This window comes from Pristiophorus japonicus, chromosome 1 (assembly GCF_044704955.1).
Source record: "Pristiophorus japonicus isolate sPriJap1 chromosome 1, sPriJap1.hap1, whole genome shotgun sequence".
In the NCBI taxonomy this organism is placed as follows: Eukaryota; Metazoa; Chordata; class Chondrichthyes; family Pristiophoridae; genus Pristiophorus; species Pristiophorus japonicus.
Genome location: NC_091977.1, coordinates 229059437 through 229081285, shown reverse-complemented (window position 1 = coordinate 229081285; position 21849 = coordinate 229059437). Strand labels below are relative to the sequence as shown.

The 21849-nt window shown below is 45.9% G+C and overlaps 1 protein-coding gene across 1 annotated transcript in view; it reads right to left on the bottom strand.

Annotated features, from left to right (window-relative positions):
- gda (guanine deaminase) overlaps window positions 1–21849 on the bottom strand; it is a 93186-nt gene that overhangs the window by 48897 nt on the left and 22440 nt on the right. Inside the window, exons 4-7 of the mRNA XM_070877054.1 lie at window positions 21435–21522; window positions 18057–18162; window positions 9996–10023; window positions 244–351 (exon numbers count right to left, since the gene is read on the bottom strand). Coding sequence (XP_070733155.1) covers window positions 244–351; window positions 9996–10023; window positions 18057–18162; window positions 21435–21522 — 330 coding nt within the window. The remainder of the gene's footprint in view (window positions 1–243; window positions 352–9995; window positions 10024–18056; window positions 18163–21434; window positions 21523–21849) is intronic.

Here is a 21849-nt window from a genome sequence, read left to right as displayed (position 1 = left end):
GATAAGCTCAAGTTTACAGAGGGTGGAAATTGGGAGGCCGGCCAGGAGTGCGTTGGAATAGTCAGGTCTGGAGGAGGGTTTCATCCTTCATGAAAATCAGGATCATTTATTTTAATCCCGCAGATAGTGCAGCGAGACTGGCATTGATTGCAAAAAGCATGAATAATTTTGACAAAGTAGAACATTAAACCAACAACATTTCAGAGGACTTCAATTTCTCCCTGAAATTAGCGCCTGCAGTACCTGAATGTGCAAGTTGTTAAGGTTTGCAAATGATCCCAGGTGCTGCAATAATTCAGAGGTGCAGGAAGGCACAAAACGAGGAGTCACTATGGGTTTTACCAGAGGGTACTGAAAACAAAAAACAAAATGAACACAACAAATCAGCAAATGTAACCAGTTATCATCATCATAGGCAGCCCCTCGGAATCGAGGAAGACTTGCTTCCACTCCTGAAGTGAGTTCTTAGGTGGTTGAACAGTCCAATACGAGAGCCACAGACTCTGTCACAGGTGGGACAGATAGTCATTGAGGGAAAGGGAGGGTGGAACAGGTTTGCCACATGCTCTTTCCGCTACCTGTGCTTGATTTCTGCATGCTCTCAGCAATGAGACTCGAGGTGCTCAGCGCCCTCTCGGATGCACTTCCTCCACTTAGGGCGGTCTTTAGCCAGGGATTCCCAGGTGTCAGTGGGGATGTCGCACTTTATCAGGGAGGCTTAGAGGGTGTTCTTGTAACATTTCCGCTGCCCACTTTTGGCTCGTTTGCCGTGAAGGAGCTCTGCATAGAGCACTTGCTTTGGGAGTCTCGTGCCTGGCATGCGGACGATGTGGCCTGCCCAGTGGAGCTGATAGAGTGTGGTCAGTGCTTCAATGCTGGGGACGTTAGCCTGGACGAGGACACTGATGTTGGTGCGCCTGTTCTCCCAGGGGATTTGTAGAATCTTGCGGAGACATCATTAGTGATATATCTCCTACGACTTGAGGTGCCTTCTGTACATTGTCCATGCCTCTGAGCCACACAGGAGGGCAGGTATTACTACAGCCCTGTAGACCACGAGTTTGGTGGTAGATTTGAGGGCCTGATCTTCAAACACTCTTTTCCTCAGGCGGCCAAAGGCTGCACTGGCGCACTGGAGGCAATGTTGAAGCTCCTCATCAATGTCTGCTTTTGTTGACAAGAGGCTCCCGAGGTATGGGAAGTGGTCCACGTGGTCGATGGCCGCGCCGTGGATCTTGATGACTGGGGGGGCAGTGCTGTGCAGTGAGGACAGGCTGGTGGAGAACCTTTGTCGTACGGATGTCTAGCGTAAGGCTCATGCTTTCGTATGCCTCAGTAAGTTCAGTCTCAGAATGTGCGCAGACGCAGGCGTCGTCCGTGTACTGTAGCTCAACGACAGAGGTTGGGGTGACCTTCGACCTGGCCTGGAGGCAGTGTCTGTTAACCAGCTTCCCACTGGTTCAGTAGTTTAGTTCCACTCCAGCGGGGAGCTTGTTGACTGAGGTGGAGCATGGCAGCGAGGAAGATTAAGAGGGTTGGAGCGATGACGCAGCCCTGTTTGACCCCGGTCCGGACGTGGATTGGGTCTGTAATGGATCCATTAGTAAGGATCACGGCCTGCATGTCGTCGTGGAGCTGGCAAAGGATGTTGACAAACTTTTGGGGGCATCTGAAATGGAGGAGGACGCTCCATAGATCCTCGCGGTTGACAGTGTCAAAGGCCTTTGTAAGGTCGCAAAAGGCCATATATAAAGAGATGGCGGTGCTCCCTGCATTTTTCCTGCAGCTGTTGTGCTGCAAAGATCATGTCCGTTGTGCCCCGTAGGGGACGAAATCCGCACTGTGACTCCAGGAGGAGCTCCTCGGCCACAGGGAGAAGACGGTTTAGGAGAACTCTTGCGACACCTTTCCCAGTGGCTGATAGCAGGGAGATTCCCCTGTAATTGCCGCAGTTGGACTTGTCCCCTTTTTTAAAGATGGTCACGATCACTGCATCTCTCCTCCCTCCAGATGAGAGAGTTGAGGTCATGTATCCGCGCCAACAGTGCCTCTCCGCCATACTTTAGCGCCTCAGCAGGGATTCCATCCGCTCCCGTAGCCTTGTTATTCTTGAGCTGTTTTATGGCTTTTCCTACCTTGTGCAGTGTTGGGGTTTCACTGAGGTGGTGGAAGGTAGCATGCTGCGGGATGGAGTTGAGAACACTCAAGTCAAAGGCAGAGTCTCGATTGAAGAGATATTCGAAGTGCTCCTTCCAACGGGTCCTGACAGCCTCGGTGTCCTTGATGAGTGTTTCCCTGTTCTTGGCCAGCAGTGGGGTGGGGCCTTGGGAGTTTGAACCATAGGTGGCCTTAACTGCGATGAAGAATCCTCGCATATCGTGGCCGTCGGCCAGTTGTTGTATCTCCTGTGCTATCTCCATCCACCGCCTGTTCTTTAGGTCCCGGGTTTTTTGTTGGACTTCAGCTTGAGCCATCTGTAATATTGCTTTGCTGTTCCCGAGTTGGGTTGTTGCTTGAGGCTCAGAAATGCTCTGCGCTTGCGATCTATTAGTTCTTGGATCTCCTGATTATTCTCATCAAACCAGTCCTGGTGTTTTCTGGTTGAGTGACCAAGTGAATCTTCACAGGCACTGGTTATGGAGGCCTGGAGGGTAGACCAAGCGCTGTGGACATTCAGCATCTCCTGGTCATCAAGGCACACCAGGTTAGCTGTGAGGCGCTGGCTGTATAGGGTTCTCTTAGCTGGGTCTTCAAGTGCCCCAGCATTGACTTTTTTGTGACACTGCTTCTGCTGTCCCCTCTGCTTTGGGGCTATGTTAATGTCGATGATGGATCGGATTAGGCGGTGTTCGTCAGCTCTTGTCATGGCGCGGATGATGTGCACATCCTTGCGATCCCTGGCTCAGACGATGATATAATCGAGTAGGTGCCAGTGTTTGGAGCGTGAGTGTTGCCACGATGCCTTGTATTTGTCCCGCTGGTGGAACAGGGTGTTGGTGATGAGAAGTTCATGTTCTAGACATTTTGTCAGGAGTAGGGTACCACTGGAGTTCGCTTTCCGGGCCCCCTCTCTGCCAATCACGCTTCCCCAGAGGGTTGTGTCTTTGCTGACCCTGGCGTTGAAGTCACCTAGGAGGATCAATTTGTCGGATGCGGGACAGGGATGTTGCGAGGTTGGAATAAAAACCCTCTTTGGTCTCATCCGTTGCATTGAGTGTTGGGGCGTGCGCACTGATGATTGTAGCACATTGGCTCCGGAATAGGGTGAGTTGAAGAGTCATGAGGCGTTCGTTAACCCCACAGGGACTCCGGGACTGGCCCAGGACAACACAGGAAACTACCCAAAACTATTGCTCAACACACCCAGCTTGCACTTGGGCCCCTGGCGGCATCCAGGCCTCTCCCCGGCGGCATTCAGTCCGTGCTGATCTCAGCCAACGCAGCACTTGGAGAGCTAGAATCTGACTCAGTACCTGTACTCACCAGTACTGTACCCCAGTTATACATTACTACCAACATTGAAATGGTGAGGAAATTCATCCCCTATACATTTAAAATACACTTTTCAATTATAATTAAAAAAACAGAAAATACTGGAAGCGCTCAGCAGGTCAGGCAGCATCTGTGGAGAGAGAAACAGAGAGTTAATGTTTTAGGTCAATGACCCTTTGTCAGAAATGGAAGAAGTTAGAAATATAACAGATTTTAAGCAAGTACAGAGGCAGGGAAAGGTGGAGGGGAGGGAAGAACAAAAGGGGTAGGTCTGTGATTGGGTGGAAGGCATAAAAAAGTAAATGGCAAAAGGGGGTGGTAATGGGACAAGTAAAGAAACAAAAAAGATGGGAACAGAGGAGCTGTAAATGGCGACAGTAGAACCATTACTATTATGCTCATAACAAAGGATGCCCTCGACGTGATCATGGAGATCAGGGTGGACAAGAGAGAGCCTAGTTTTGAGTGCCCTTTTCATGAGCAGCTCAGCTGGGGGAACCCTGGTGAGCAAGTGGGGTCTGGTGCGGTAACTGAGCAGTACTCGGGACAGTTGGGTCTGCAGAGAGCCTTCCGACATGCATTTCAAGCTTTGCATGGTTTGAACTGCCCGTTCTGCCTGGCCGTTGGATGCAGGCTTGAACGGGGCAGATGTGACGTGCTTGATCCCAGTGCGGGTCATGAATTCCTTGAATTCAGCACTGGTGAAACATGGCCCATTGTCGCTGACAAGGACATCAGGCAGACCAAGTGTGGCAAACATGGCTCATAGGCTTTCGATGGTGGTAGTGGACGTGCTTACAGACATTACACATTATTACACATTCAAGCAATTTTGAATAAGCATTCATAACAACCAAGAACATTTTGCCTGGAAATGGGCCCACAAAGTCAAAATGGATCTTAGATCACGGTTTGGAGGGCCACGACCACAAACTTAGCAGTGCCTCTCTGGGTGCATTGCTCAGTTGAGAACAAGTGTTGCACTGGCGCATGCATGACTCTAAATCTGAGTCGATGCCGGTCCACCACACATGGGATCTGGCTATGGATTTCATCATTATCATTACTATGCCTGGGTAGGTGCTGCGTAGGTCGCGTATGAACGTTTCTCTGCCTTTCTTGGGCAAGACCACGTGATTACCCCACAAAAGACAGTCCGCATGTAAGGACATTTCGTCTTTGCGCCTGTGGAACGGCTTAATCTCTTCCTGCATTTCCGCTGGGACGCTGGACCAGCTCCCATGGAGGACACAGATTTTTTCAAGGGACAGTAAAGGATCCTGGCTGGTCCAGGTCCTGATCTGGCAGGCCGTAACGGCTGACTTTTCATTTTCGAATGCATCCAGCACCATGAGCAAGTCTGCAGGCTGTGCCATTTCTACCCCGGTGGTGGGCAATGGTAGCCGACTGAGAGCATCAGTGCAGTTGTGTGTGCCCGGTCAGTGGCGGATTACATAGTTGTATGCCGATAGCGTGAGCGCCCATCTTTGGATCCGGGCAGAGGCATTGGTGTTAATCCCTTTGTTCTGAGAATAGCGATATGAGCGGCTTATGGTCAGTTTCTAGCTCAAACTTGTGACCAAACAAATACTGGTGCATTTTTTTCACCCCGTAAACGCACACCAGAGCTTCTTTTTCAATCATGCTGTAGGCCCTTTCAGCCTTGGACAGACTCCTGGATGCATAGGCGACTGGTTGCAAAATCCCCGATTTGTTAGTCTGTTGTAACACACACCCAACCCCGTATGACGTTGCATCGCAAGCTAGCACTAATCGTTTACATGGGTTATGCAGAACAAGCAGTTTGTTTGAATGTAACAGATTTTTGGCTTTCTCAAAGGCAGCCTCTTGTGAATTCCTCCATACCCAGTTGTCTCCCTTGCGTAGTAGCACATGTAAGGGGTCTAGCAAGGTGCTTAACCCGGGTAGGAAATTACCGAAAAAATTGAGGAGTCCCAGGAACGACCGCAGCTCCATCACATTCTGTGGTCTCGGCGCGTTCTTGATGGCCTCCGTCTTGGCGTCGGTGGGTCTGATGCCGTCTGCTGCGATTCTTCTTCCTAAGAACTTGACCTCTAGCGCCAGGAAAACACACTTCGAGCGTTTCAACCCGAGTCCCACGCAATCTAGCCAACTTAGAACCTCTTCCAGATTCTTCAAGTGTTCGATGATGTCCCGACCTGTGACCAGTATGACGTCCTGGAAAATCACGGTGCATGGAGCTGACTTTAGCAGGCTCTCCATGTTCCGTTGGAAAATTGCCCCGGCTGAACAAATCCCAAATGGACATCTGTTATAGATGAACAGACCTTTGTGCCTGTTGATGCAGGTGAAGCCTTTCGAAGATTCCTCCAGCTCCTGTGTCATGTCGGCCGAGGTCCGGTCCAACTTGGTGAACGTCTTTCTTCCAGTCAGGGTCGCAAATAGGTCGTCTGCCTTGGGTAGTGGGTACTGGTCCTGTAGCGAAAAACAGTTAATCGTTACTTTATAGTCCCCACAAATTCTGACCGTGCCATCACCTTTAAGTACCGGGACAATCAGATTAGCCCACTCATTGAATTCCACTGGCGCGATGATGCCTTCTTGCTGCAGCCTGTCCAGCTTAATTTCCACTTTCTCTCGCATCATGTACCTTACCGCCCGTGCCTTGTGGTGGATGGGTCATGTACCGGGAACCAAGTGGATCTGCACGTTCGCCCCAGAGAAACTCCCAATGCCTGGCTCGAACAACGATGGGAATCTGCTCAGAACCTGGGCACATGAGGCGTCGTCAACGGACAAAGAGCTCGGATGTCGTCCCAGTTCCAGCGGATTTTTCCCAGCCAGCTTATGCCGAACAGTGTGGGGCCATCCCCTGCCGCGATCTATAGTGGGAGTTCGTGCACTGCTTCAGCATAGGAGACTTTTACTTCTGCGCTGCCAATTACAGGGATCAGCTCTTTGGTGTAAGTTCTTAGCTTGGTGTGATTGGGGCTGAGCTTGGGCCTGTGTGCCTTGTTGCACCACAGCCTGTTGAAGGCCTTTTTGCTCATTATAAACTGACTCGCACAAGTGTCCAGTTCCATGGATATTGGAATTCCGTTCAGTTCAACTTTTAACATAAATCGGTGGACATTTCGTGGTGAAGGTGTGTGCCCCATACATGTTTGCTGCCTTGGTTTGAGTCTCTAGTTCAGCCTGATCCACCATGGATCAATCTTCCTCTGCAACATGGTGGTTTGCAGGGTTTGCAGCTCACCTGCACATTCGCTGGAGGTGTCCCATTGTTCTGCAGCCATTGCACGTATAGTGTTCAAAGCGGCATTGATGGGGCCCGATGATCACCTCCACAACGCCAACAAGGCAAGAAATGCTTGAAGCTATCATTAAGGAAGAAATAGCAGGACATCTAGATAGGAATAGTGCAATCAAGCAGACGCAACATGGATTCATGAAGGGGAAATCATGTTTAACTAATTTACTGGAATTCTTTGAGGATATAACGAGCATGGTGGATAGAAGTGTACCGATGGATGTGGTGTATTTAGATTTCCAAAAGACATTCGATAAGGTGCCACACAAAAGGTTACTGCAGAAGATAAAGGTACGCGGAGTCAGAGGAAGTGTATTAGCATAGATAGAGAATTGGCTGGCTAACAGAAAGCAGAGAGTCGGGATAAATGGGTCCTTTTCGGGTTGGAAATCGGTGGTTAGTGGTGTGCCACAGGGATCGCAACTGTTTACAATATACATAGATGACCTGGAAGAGGGGACAGAGTGTGGTGTGACAACATTTGCAGATGACACAAAGATTAGTGGGAAAGCGGGTTGTGTAGAGGACACAGAGAGGCTGCAAAGAGATTTAGATAGGTTCAGCGAATGGGCTAAGGTTTGGCAGATGGAATACAATGTCGGAAAATGTGAGGTCATCCACCTTGGGGAAAAAAAAAACAGTAAAAGGGAATATTATTTGAATGGGGAGAAATTACAACATGCTGCGGTGCAGAGGGACCTGGGGGTCCTTGTGCATGAATCCCAAAAAGTTAGTTTGCAGATGCAGCAGGTAATCAGGAAGGCAAATGGAATGTTGGCCTTCATTGCGAGAGGGATGGAGTACAAAAGCAGGGAGGTCCTGCTGCAACTGTATAGGGTATTGGTGAGGCCGCACCTGGAGTACTGCGTGCAGTTTTGGTCACCTTATTCAAGAAGGATATACTGGCTTTGGAGGGGGTACAGAGACGATTCACTAGGCTGATTCCGGAGATGAGGGGGTTACCTTATGATGATAGATTGAGTAGACTGGGTCTTTACTCGTTGGAGTTCAGAAGGATGAGGGGTGATCTTATAGAAACATTTAAAATAATGAAAGGGATAGACAAGATAGAGGCAGAAAGGTTGTTTCCACTGGTTGAGGAGGCTAGAACTAGGGGGCACAGCCTCAAAATACGGGGGAGCCAATTTAAAACAGAGTTGAGAAGGAATTTCTTCTCCCAGAGTGTTGTGAATCTGTGGAATTCTCTGCCCAAGGAAACAGTTGAGGCTAGCTCATTGAATGTATTCAAAATCACAGATAGATAGATTTTTAACCAATAAGGGAATTAAGGGTTATGGAGAGCGGGCGGGTAAGTGGAGCTGAGTCCACGGCCAGATCAGCCATGATCTTGTTGAGTGGCGGAGCAGGCTCGAGGTGCTAGATGGCCTACTCCTGTTCCTAATTCTTATGTTCTTATTAACTGCCTCACATTAACGATTGATGGCGGACTCTGGGTCATCTGAGGTCGTGCAGCAGCCGGCGTGTATGTTCTGCCATGTATATTCCTGCTTGAAAACGAAGTTACTTTGTGTACAGTACTAGCCGAAATCTCTTTATGCTGCAAAATTTGTTGGGTGTTATCACTGGTGGACTTAAATGCCTGGGCTATCGTTATGGCTTTGCTCAGATTCGGTGTTTCAACAGTCAATAGTTTGTGAAGGATAACCTCATGGCCAATGCCAAGCACAAAAAAGTCTCTTAGCATATGTTCAAGGAATCCATCGAATTCGCAATGTCCTACAAGGCGCCTTAGTTCGGCGATGAAACTCGCCACTTCCTGGTCCTCTGACACTTGTAGAACCGATACCTCGCCATCAAAATGCTTTCCTTCGGATCTAGGTACTCCCGGACCAGCGTACACAATTCTTCATAGGATTTGGTTGTTGGTTTCACCAGAGCTAGAAGAATCTTCATCAGGCCATTGGTTGTTGCCCCACAGATGGTAAGGAGAATCGCCTTTCATTTGGCAGCGTTCTCGTCCTCTTCCAGCTCATTGGCCACGAAGTATTGGTCGAGTCTCTCCACGAAGGCCTCCCAATCTTCCCCTTCTGAGAATTTCTCCAGGATACCAGCAGTTCTTTGCATTTTGGTGCTGTTGTTCGTTACCTCGTCACCAATTATTTTGCTCATAATAAAAGGATGGAACTGAGTACTGTATGCAATGAGTAAGTGTGACCTTAGCTCCTTTAATTGAACTCCAGAGTGCTGGTACAGCATAGGAGGCCTGCTTATATACAGTGCTCCCAAGGGATGCTGGGATCCCTTGGGACTCCAACAGGTAGGCCCTTTGGTGGTGGTGTGATACAGGTTTCCAGGGGTTACATATGTAACAATTACCAACACCTGCTGACCAAAAAAAATGGGAGCAGTGGTTATGATCTGAAATTGTTGAACTCAATGTTGAGTCCGGAAGGCTGTAAAGTGCCTAATTGAAAGAGGAGGTGTTGTTCCTTGAGCTTCCATTGAGCTTCACTGGAACAGTGTAGGAGGATGAGGATAGAGAGGTCAGAGTGGGAGTGGGATGGAGAATTAAAATGGCAAGCGACCGGAAGCTCAGTGTCATGCTTGCGGACTGAACGGAGGTGTTCAACAAAGCAATCACCCAATCTGCGTTTGGTTTCCCCAAGTAGAGGTGATCGCATCGTGAGCAGCAAATACAGTATACTAAATTTCTATTTGTACTTTGTATTTGCATTAGTGTTTATTAATGAACACCTAAGAGGACCACAACAGGGAGATTAAGTTCAACAATTTGAGATTATAACCATGGCTTCCATTTTCTCAGACATGATTCCGCTATTGGCATTTTTACCTCCTCTGTTCCCACCTTTTGTTTCTTTACTTGTCCCATTACCAGCTCTTTTTGCCTTGCACCATCATCCTTTTTGTTATTTAATCTCTCCTGCCTTCCAGCCTATCACAGATCTTCCCTTTTGTTCTTTCCTACCTCCCTTTTTCTCTGCCTCAGTACTTGCTTAAATTCTTCCATGTTCTGATGAAAAGTTGTCCTGAAACGTTAACATTGTTTCTCTCTCCACAGATGCTGCCTGACCTGCTGAATATTTCCAGCATTTTCTGTTTTTACTTCAAGATTTCCATCATCTGCAATATTTTGCTTTTACTCTTAGGTATAGATTACATTAAAATGTTCACCAACAGTTCTTATGACCCAGATATTTTAAACAGCTTAGTCTAAGTGTGTCTGTCTCACCTTTCGCTTGGTCAGTTCAGCAACAAATCTGTGTAGAACAATAAATATTCAATATCAGCATATGTGTATTATCATATACGTTCAACATCCTGCACCAATTACATGTGAAACAATTCTTAAGACACAAGAGGATGTGCGATTGGTGAGCCATTAAATATTTAATTTATCACACAAGTAATGGTCAGCAATGGTCAGACCCCTCCCCCATTCAAGTAAGCATGTTGTGAATGGGATATTTACTAGCTTACCCATGAGCATAGTGCTTATGCTACCAGTGAATGTGTCACCAATACACCATTGTGAATGGTTGATCTATGATCTGCCAAGGCCATAAACTTCGGAATTCCCTCCCTACCTCTCTACTCCTTTAAAACCCTCCTTAAAACCTACCTCTTTGACCAAGCTTTTGGTAACCTGTCCTAATATTCCCTTACGTGGCTTGGTGTCAAAATTGTTTGACAACGCTCCTGTGAAACACCTTTGGACATTTTACTATGTTAAAGGCGCTATATAAATGCAATTTATTGTCAGATTGGGAGTTTTTTTTATATTAACAATTGCCAACTCCACCGTGTTGCTCGGTAATCTGGAACAATGATCTGGATGTTTTGGATTCACGTAGGTTTGTCCTCTGATATCCAGTGTATTACAGAAGATAAAAATGAATAATGTAATGGTAATTCTTGTGGGAACAAGGGTTCATACTACCTGGGTACCTCACTATTTTTCTGGGCTGTCTGTGAAATCAGCATACGATGAGTTAAAAGTTAAAAGAGCTTTCTGCTGAGCATAGGTTCTACATTGTTTAAGGGGATTTTAAAGCAAGGGTATCTTCACAGGTAAGTAAAATAGTAGAATGTGTAAGGGTCAGTCAGCCTTATCTATAATGGTCTGGAATGTGTCAGCTTGGTTACTTGTGTTTAGGGGAATGGCAAGTTTATGACATCAGTTCACTTGTGTTTATGGACATTTATGGAATTCTAATAATCCTGAATTGGCTTAGATGATTGTGGTTTGCAGACAACATAACTTTAAACAGCGCCTCTACAAATCTCGTTGTTAGATTGAAGGGTCCTATTATCCAATTGTCAGATCAATTTCTTTGTCTGTCTCCCAATGGTTTCTTCTTCACAGCCCAACAATTGAAAGGGGACAATGATTGCATAAGCCCTGCTATAGATGATAACTTCCAAGAATCCAACCACTAATAAAATGACAATGCATAATGGAGAAAAAGTGTTTGCTGTCATATTTTATCAGAAATCTGGATCTGTTAATGCTTGACATTGTTAATATAGTTTAAATATAATCTGCATTGGCTGACCTTAGTCTTGAAGCTGCGAGACTAATTGGATAGCTCTTTCAAAAAGCCAGCACAGGCTGCAGTTAGCTCATCTTAGCTGAGGTGGCATTGGTAGGCCTGCTACAATGGGCCTCAGAGTCTTTGGGCTCAAAATTCCATGTGGACTTTTTTTTGGCACAGTTGTAGTGGTACATCCGATTTTTAGTGGCCAAAAAAAAGTTCAGTTTCGCCGACATACCCTTTCATTTAGGAGTGGCGCAGATATCCTTAAGCTCTGTGGGTGGAGCTTAAGATCTGCACCGAAAAACTGACATTGCCAGGGTAACAAGGGACACTCTGAAGGGTTGAGGTACAAATAAAGCATTTCCCCTCTGTAAAATTGATCTCTAAGTGAGATTTGGGACAATAGACTGAAATCTTAATATATGAAACAATGTGAAATTCCTTTTTAGTATGTATGGATTATTTTCACTTCTACAGTGCCAGTGCCGCTACAATCCGGGCCGAAAGCACCACCCCCACCCCGGGCCGAAGGGACTCCGCACCTATCCCGGGCCGAAAGCACCAACCCCTCCCTCCCCACCCCGGGCCGAAGGGACCCCGCACCGATCCCGGGCCGAAAGCACCAACCCTGCCGCCCGCCGGGCCAAAAGGACTCCGCACCGGCCCACTGCCATCCTGGGCCGAAAAGCCCCACCACCGTGCTGTATCTTCAGCTCCACTGAAACAATGGCGGCTTCTCTCCGCCGATTTTCTCTTCTCTGTGCCGATTTCCTTATGTGTAGGTAAGGTTTTTCAGAAGGGTACAGTGTGTCGTTTTAGAAAAAAAAAATTGTACTTGGCCAAACTTGCTTAAATGGCCAGAAATGGCGCACCCAGCAGGTTCCGCCCCCAGTGATATAAAAATATCGGGAGCTAAAAACAAAATCGGACGTATCTAGTTTAGAATGGTGCAGCAACTTTGGCGAAACTTGCAGATTTTAGTCTGCTCCAAAAAAGACAGCATAGGCCAAAAAATGGTGCAGAGTGGTGGCGAGGCCCTGATATGGAGAGATGAAAAGGTGAGTGCGGTAGCGATGGGAAAAACCCGGTCTACAATGGTTACATTTAAATTAGGCACCCCAATTGCACTGTGGGAGCCTGACTTATTTTTAAACCCCCATCTCCCTGCCGTCATTATTTTTCAATAATTCCTGGGATGTGGGCATCGCTGGCAAGGCCAGCTTCATTGCCCATCATTAATTGCCGAGAAGATGGTGGTGAGCCACCTTCTTGAGCCGTTGCAGTCCATGTGGTGAAGGTACTCCCAGAGTGCTGTTAGGGAGGGAGTGCCAGGATTTTCACCCAGTGACGATATATTTGCAAGTCAGAATGGTGTGCGACTTGAAAGGGAGCTTACAGGTGGTGATGTTTCCACGCGCCTGCTGCCTTTGTCCTTCTTGGTGGTAAAGCTGGCAGGTTTGGGAGGTGATATCGAAGAAGCCATGGTGAGTTCCTGCAGTGCATCTTGTAGATGGTACACACTGCAGCCACAATGCGCTGGTGGTGGAGGGAGTGAATGTTTAAGGTGGTGGATGGGGTGCCAATCAAATGGGCTGCTTTGTCGTGGTGGGGGTAGGGGGAGGGGTTAATATTGACCCCTTTGATTAGGCAGTGAATGCCGGCTATGGTTCCCACATTTGATCGCTCTGTTAGAAATGCCGGTGATGGGGCTCTGGTTGAAGACAAGATCTGTTGTGATGCCTCTCCCTCCCTGTGGCCGAGAAGCTCGCCAAAACTTACAAGGAAAATGTAGAGTTGGGTGAAGCTTTGAGGCACAATCCCTTCAATTCCAAGAATGAGTCAGTGCTGTCAAGGCAGGTGGGGAAAGGGAGAAAATTGGCAAAATAAAGAAAAATCCATGTTACAACCATGCCACCATTCCAGTTTATCTTCATTGATAAGGCCAATAAGGCAGCCCAAGAATGGAGGTGATACAACAAGAAGTTACATTTATATAGAGGATGCGATTGGGTATCGTTCCATTTGGTGCATTAACTTTTAAAAATTTGAAAAATTAGTGCCAGGAACATAAAAACCGACTGCAAAAGTTTCTACAAGTATATAAAAAGAAAAACATTAGTGAAGACAAATGTAGGTCCTTTACAGACAAACAGGAGAATTTGTAACGGGGAACAAGGAAATGACAGAAAAATTAAATAAATACTTCGGTTCTGTCTTCACGGAAGAGGACACAAATAACGTCCCAGATGCTAGGGAACCAAGATCTAGTGAGCTAGAGGAATTAAAGGAAATGATTATTAGTAAGAAAATAGTGCTGGAGAAACTAATGGGACTGAAGGCCGATAAATGCCCAGGGCCTGATGATCTGCATTCCAGAGTACTAAAAAGGAGGTAGCCATGGAAATAGTAGATGCATTGGTTGTCATCTTTCAAAATTCTATAGATTATGGAACAGTTCCTGCAGATTGGAGGATGGCAAATGTAACCTCACTATTTAAAAAAGGGAGGGAGAGAGAAACTGGGGAACTACAGACCGGTTAGCCTGACATCAGTAGTAGGGAAAATGCTGGAGTCAATTATAAAGGATGTGATAACGGCACACTTAGATAATATCAACAGGATTAAACAAAATCAACATGGATTTATGAAAGGAAAATCATGTTTTACAAACCTACTGGAGTTTTTTTGAGGATGTAACTGAAATAGATAAGGGAGAACCAGTGAATGTAGTGTATTTGGATTTTCAGAAGGCCTTTGATAAAGTCCCACATAAGGGGTTAGTGTGTAAAATTAAAGCACATAGGATTAGGGGTAATGTATTGGCATGGATTGAAAATTGGTTAACTGACAGGAAACAGTGAGTCAGAATAAACGGGTCTTTTTCAGGCTGGCAGGCAGAGATCAGTGCTTGGGCCCCAGCTAGTCATATATATATACACATATATATTATATATATTTTGAGATGAGGGAACCAAATGTAATATTTGCAGGTTTGCTGACAACACAAAATTAGGTGGAATTGTGAGTTATGAGGAGGATGCAAAGACGCTGCAAGGCGATTTAGATAGGTTGAGTGAGTGGGCAAACACATGGCAGATGCAGTATAATGTGGATAAATGTGAAGCTATCAACTTTGATAGGAAAAATATAAGGACAAAGTATTATTTAAATGTTGATGGCTTAGGAAGTGTCGATGTACAGAGGGACCTGGGTGTCCTTGTACACCAGTCATTGAAAGCAAACATGCAGGTGCAGCAAGCAGTTAAGGCGGCAAATGGAATGTTGGCCTTCATTGCAAGAGGATTTGAGTACAGGAGCAAGGATGTCTTACTACAGTTATACAGGGCCTTGGTGAGACCGCACCTGGAGTATTGTATGCAAGTTTGGTCTCCTTAACCAAGAAAGGATATACGTGCCATGGAGGGAGTGCAGCGAAGGTTCACCAGACTGATTCCTGGGATGGCAGGACTGTCGTATGAGGAGAGATTGGGTCGACTAGGCCTGTATTCACTAGAGTTAAGAATGAGAGGGGATCTCATTGAAATGTATAAAATTCTGACTGGGTTGGATAGATTGGATGCAGGGAGGATGTTTCCCCTGGCTGGGAAGTCTAGAACAAGGGGTCAAAGTCTCAGGATACAGGGTAGGAAATGTAGAACCAAAATGAGGAGAAATGTTTTCACTCAGAGGGGGTGAACCTGTGGAATTCTCTACCACAGAAGGCTGTGGAGGCCAAGTCACCGAATATATTTAAGAGGGAGGTAGATAGATTTCGAGAAACAAAAAGGCATCAAGGGGTATGGGGAAAAGGCGGGAATATGGTGTTGAGATAGAGGATCAGCCATGATCATATTGAATGGTGGTGCAGACTCGAAGCGCCGAATGGCCTACTACTGCTCCTATTTTCTATGTTTCTATGTTTCAAAAAATTTGGCACTTGCACTCCAAGAAGGAAGTGGAGCGCTAAATCAAGTGCTCCACATCCTTCCTGGAGCATAATCGGCAGCAGGCGGGACGGTGGGTGGAGGAGCGCTGCATGTGGAGGCAGAACATGTGCAGCGCTGCCAAGTTGAAAGGCTCCTTCCCTCCCTTAAAGGGAAGGGTCATCGCTGCAAGCTCTTCGAAGAAAAGAAAATTTACCTTCACGACGGCAGATGCGATCCTGCGTGATAAGCCCCAAGCAGAGTGCCGGACTGATCAATCGCGGGCAGCAACTCACAGAAAAAAGCTGCGAGAGAGAAGGGACCATGTTTTTTTTTTACTTACCTTGTCCTCCTCGCTTTGAAGCGGCTGGCTGCCCAATGCATGCCTCCTGCAGTCGTTGGTGTTTTCGCCAGAGATGGGGGAACAGCATACTGCCACCGCAAAGCTCCCGCCGAATATGACGGGACTCGCTGATCTCGCCACGCCCAGTCACCAAACCATTTGCTCCCCGTTATCGTCCCCTGGAGGCACTAACTGGAGGCGCAAAGGAACCCAATTTCGCTCCCAGAGTGCCTTTAATAACAACAACAACTTGTATTTATATAGCACCATTAATGTAGTAAAACATCCCAAGGTGCTTCACAGGCATGTTATCAGACAAAATTTGAAACCGAGCCACATAGAGATATTAGGAGAGGTGACCAAAAGCTTGTTCAAAGAGATAGGTTTTTAAAGAACTCCTTAAAAGGAGAAAAAATGAGTAGCGAGGTGGCGAGGTTTAGGGAGGGAATTCCTGAGCTTAGTGATCAGGCAGCTGAAGGCACAGCCGCCAATGGTGGAGCGATTAAAATTGCGGATACGCAAGAGGCCAGAGTTGGAGGAATATATATGCCCAAATAGAATTAGGTTGACTTCATTGGATAATGCAAGGTTAGTCCACTTACATAATTGGTTGTTGCCCTGGCACATCTCTCAGGACATGGTGGGAAGATCAGAGCCGCAGTATTGGCCAACAGCAGCATCTTATTTAAGTTTATCTCAGGAGCCTAATGAGCCTATCGTACGGATTGCCAGTCATTTTGTGCTTGGATCACATTACCATGAACCAAATGCCTCAGGTACATTATTGGCCTCGGCTTCTGATTTTCCAGGAAGCTGGCACTCGATACCTGGAGTGCATTTGGTTGGTGGTTCCAATCCCGGAGAAAAAAAAAGAATGAACTTGCATTTCTATAGCGTCATTCACGACCTTTGGACGTCCCAAAGCAATTTACAGCCAATGAAGTACTTTTTGAAGAGTAGTCACTGTTGCAATGTAAGAACACACCAGCCAATTTGTGCATAGCAAGATCCAACAAACTGCAATGAAATAAATGACTAGATCATCTGTTTCAAGTGTTGGTTGTTGGGATACTTAAAAAAAAGTGCCGCTAATCTTTGCAGAATGCCTTGCCTCGCCACCTTGACCCCTGCACAATTTCTGATCCCAAGGTGTCCCAGGTAGAAGACCCACTGACAGCTTCTTCAGACACTCATGCAAATGGGTGCCTTTTGGACAAAGTTGCAGGAGAGTGAGGTGGGAGGGCTGGGAACACCTTCTTCCCACTTCCTTTCCATGGCAACCAGCCACCATCTGGGCTGAATGGCCTACTCCTGTTCCTAAGTTACTATGTTCCCATTGCAGGTACAGACTTAGTTCTGATCCTGTGGGGAAGCACCGGAAATGCAGCGGCAACATAATGGGAGTGGAGACCTGGCATCGGGCATCTCTGCCCCTTCTTTTGTTGACATTTTCTGTGGAAATGGTTCATTCATTCGGTCTTGACTCAAGAAAAATTGACCCCTTGCATCCTTATCAGTTAGTAACAATTGAAAAGTTAATGAATTGCTGACAGTCACAACTGAGGTAAAATCTTTAAGACCTAACTGAGCTTCTATTTTATATTTCATTGAGTAATGACTACAACACTAAGCTGGATCGTGCTGGAACAATAATGGTGTGTTAACAACATACGCCATTATTAATGTGCAAATCAGCTCGCGAGTTCAGGGGATGAAAAGTTGCGAATCTCCAGAACTAGCTGGTCAATTTATGCTGCTCTACTGATTGCTTCACACAAATAACATCTTGCCCTGAACCTCCATTATTTGTACATGAATGATCCATTAAATTTGCCACAGAAAGCTAGGGCTGGTAATTAATAGCAGAAGTACCTTTTTTAACAACGTGATAATTGTTAATGCAATGCCAATCAACCTTTCTGGCCCAGAATGGGAACAATTTAAACTGTGCAGTCTCATTCCTGCATGTAGTAAATTGTTAGAGATTTAAAAAATATCAGATTTGAAATGTTTAAAATTATTTTTTTAATTTTCTTTTCTGTCTCTTATTTTCTCCCTCTCTCTTAATCCACTCTTTCCCCCTCCTTATTTCTCTTTGTGCCTGATTTGACTCTAACCCACTGATTTCCTTCTCCGTCGTTCCTCTGTTTCTTTCTCATTCCTTAAATCTCATTGGTTAAGGAGATAGACTGTTGGTCCCATCGTTCACGGAGGTCCCAGATGTCCCGTTATCAGCTCACACTTTCAGCAAGTTATAGCACAAACAATTTGAGCTGAAGTGTGCGGGAAGAAGTCTAACTAACAGGGCTCGTTGCGAAATGCCCCACTCCAGCAAGATTTGGCCCATTACGATGAAGCCAAGCAAATCCAGTTGGGAACAGTCTCCAGAGTGGTTACCATGGTAATGCAATTTAGTCAAAGGAAGCAAAATCAAATGACTACCTGTTTAAAACTCAACAACACAGTATGATTCGTAGGAAGAGCATTACCTTTCTGTTTCACTCACAGCTTCCCTTGATGTCTCTTTATATGTAAGAAACAGGTCATTAATGTCCATACAAACTTTACCCACAAAAGCACGTTGGCCAAATTTATCTGTACAAAAGAGAAATAAAAAGCACTATTCATTCACAGCTTTGTATCCAACAGAAATGTCTCTCATTCTGCAATGTAATGCTATAATATCTGTTATACCCTGGTTATCAGTAAAAGCATTCTACTGAATAGACCACTGTGGGCTTTTGTGCATGAAGGCAGTTCATTTTTCAACTGGTAAATATATATCAATTAATTTATCAGCAAAACTTCATTATATATATATATATATTATACATCTGATTACTGTCAGCTACCAATCTCGCCAATGAGTCAGAAATTGTGGGTTCAAGTCCCATTCCAGACACTTGAGCACAAAACTCTAGGCTGACACTCCCAGTGCAGTATTGAGGGAGTGCTGCACTGTCGGAGGTGCCGTCTTTCGACAGAGATGTTAGAGCAGATGGGGCTGCGGTTTCTCAGGTGGACATAAAAGATCCCAAGTTGCTATTTCGAAGAAAAATAGGGGAGTTCTCCCCAGTGTTCTGGTCAATGTTTATCCCTCAACCAGCATCACCAAAAACAGATTATCTGGTTATCATCGCTTTGTGGGACCTTGCTATGTGCAAATTGGCTGCCGCATTTCCTACATTACTACGCTTCATTGACTGCAAAGCGCTTTGGGATGTTGTGAAAGGTGCTATATAAATGCAAGTCTTTCTTTCTTATTACTTCTGATATTGGCAACACTAAATCTATATATATTTGTAGAGATTATTGATAAAGGCATATCTCCAATAGTAGAGCAGGAATTCAACCACCAAAGGGGGATGGAATTGCAGTGGAGTGGTAGTTCAGGGTTTGCAATTTGTTGCATTTGTGCTATGATGAAAATCCTGATCCACGAGGGGGATGAGACAACTTCTTCCACATTTCCATTTTCCACCTGGTAACCCCGGGAAATCTGCCTCGCTCACCCCCGTTAGCCCGACTTAATCTCACGCTTCTTGAAGTGGGGGGAGGGGATGAGAGAAGAAGCACTTCATCACTCCCTCCTACAAACTGGCTTCTTGTTAGTTGATGGGATGTCTTTGACTTAACAATAATAACAACTTACATTCATATAGCGCATTTAAGACCATTAGAAATAGGAACAGGAGTAGGTCATACGGCCCCTCGAGCCTGCTCTGCTGTTCAATAAGATCATGGCTGATCTGATCATGGACTCAGCTCCATTTCCCCGCCCGCTCCCCGTAACCCTTGTTTGCTGTTTGCTGAGTAAATTGACTCTGTTTGCTGTATTCCTGCCCCACTTCCAACTCATTGGCTGACAGTGGTGTCAATAGTTGCTTCAATTAAATCAACAATAAGAAGCTCAGGTCTACCTCCAGATCTCTAGGAAGTGAAAGAAAAGAATGCAGAGAATAAATGAAAATACGTTGAGAGAGAATTATCCGATACAGAGTGGGAGACATATAGAAGGGGGGGGAGCACCCAGTGACCCACATAGAAAGAGAAACTGTGAGGAATATATAGAGGCCAAAGGAGAATGAGAAAAAAAGACTTGGATTTATAAAGCGCCTTTCATGACCACCGGACAGCTCAAAGCGCTTTACAGCCAATGATGTACTTTTGGAATGTAGTCACTGTTATAATGTAGGAAACGCAGCAGCCAATTTGTGCACAAGCAAGCTCCCACAGTAGCAATGTGATAATGACCAGATAATCTGTTTTTCTGCTTTGTTGATTGAAGGATAAATATTGGCCAGGAGACCGGGGATAACTCCCTTGCTCTTTCCTCGAAATAGTGTTATGGGATTTTTTAAGTCCACCTGAGAGCAGACGGGGCCTCGGTTTAATGTCTCATCTGAAAGACGGCACCTCCGACAGTGCAGTGCTCCCTCAGAATGCACTGGGAGTGTCGGCCTGGATTTTTTGTGTTCAAGTCCCTGGAGTGGGATTGGAACCCACAACCTTCTGACTCAGAGGTGAGAATGCTTCCGACTGAGTACAGCTGAGGGAAGGAGGGATAGGGAATTAGAGAGACAGAGTTGCAAGCACAACAACAAACTGTTTAGGAGCCAGAGAGAAAGAGATGAAAGAATAGAATAGGAGAGAGAGAAAATGGGGCAGTATGAGACATGTAGTTAGTTACATACGGGAAAAGTGAAGTACAATTTTAATTTTAATTCTTGTTCATGAATAATACCATGGAGAGATCAATTAGTCTTCATAAACCTGTTTATGGGATTTTTAAAAACAGAGGCCTGGAGTTTCCACTAGGGGCGCAATCAGTAAAATGTGCCCAAAGAGTGCTGGACACTGCGTTGGCTCTGCCGAGGAGGAGTTACAACCAAGGTGCAAGTTTGCGCCTGATGCATTAATCAGGATGGGTGGTAAATCGCTGTGGTTGTGCTTCCCGCCGGACCACCACAACGAGAGGTCCCGAAAACATCTTTAAGGTTGTGTCTTGTTAGCGTGTAGTCAGCAAACTGCGAGCTCAGAGGCAGCTTGCTGGACAGGTAAGGTGGAAAATCAGTCGGTTTCTATGCCAACCAACAGTCGGGGGGAGGGTCAGTGGGCCCACGTATCTTTGTGCAGACGGGAGGATCACTCCTGTTCCTTCTGTTCCAAAAAATCTAATGAAAACATTTCTGGCCCACTTTTGGGGAAGCCTGCTGTGATCCCTCGGCCATTGGTCCACGAAAATCATTTTGGGACCTATAATGAGTGTAGGGCCTCAATTTAAATACGGTTCCTGCCTCTTTCAGCTGGGAGTACTGGCCACCCATCTTGAGACCCATTCAAAAATCAGAGTGAGTATTGACACCACTGTGCCAGCCAATGACTTGGAAGTGGGGTAAGACTTATGGCGGGACTCACAGCAAACAGAGTCTATTTAAACAGCAAACAGAGTCTGTTTTAAAGAGTCTCTTCGCACTACGGCAAACAGAGTCTTCTGATAAAAGCAGGATTATTTCTCCAGCAAGAGGCAGAGTGGAGGAGAGTTACATAATACTAATTACTTGCAGAGAATCAATCCCAGTCACTTACAGCAGTGTGGTCTCCAGGCGTGATTGGATGGGGGAATTACCAATCATCTCCATTCTGGCCGACACTGTACACAGCCTTTGAACATTGAGTGGAACAGATGTCGGGCAGCCAATGGGCAGGACTTTCCATTTGGTTTGCCTACCAGTATAAACGGGGTGCTGGGCAAATGGTGATCACTCCCCACTTCCCTCCCTACCGTTCACTTGCACAGAGACCCACTGTGTTGGGATGGTTTCTTCCTCTGACATTATCAAATAAGTTTGGGCTAAACCTCTTACCTATGATGTCGCAAAGCTTTAAAGATGATTCTGTGTGAATGGTTGCAAAATAACACGCAGTGGTGGTGCCATTTCTCAGTGTTCGTTTCTGTCAAATAATGAAGCTGCCATTAGGGAGAAGCTCACGTTCAGTTCTTTTTTTTTAAAAAAAAGCATTTATTCCTTTTTCCCTTTCGAAGATTACCCTGCTCCGTATAACAAAGGGCCAGTGAAAGGCAGAGAACTTGTTTTTGTATAGAATTTACAGCACAAACAGGTTATTCGGCCCAACTGCACTATGCCAGTGTTTATGTTCCACACAAGCCTCCTCCCACCCTATCGACATATCCTTCTATTCCTTAATACAAAAGCAAAATGCTGTGAATGCTGGAAATCTGAAATAAAAGGGTCATCGACCTGAAACGTTAACTCCGTT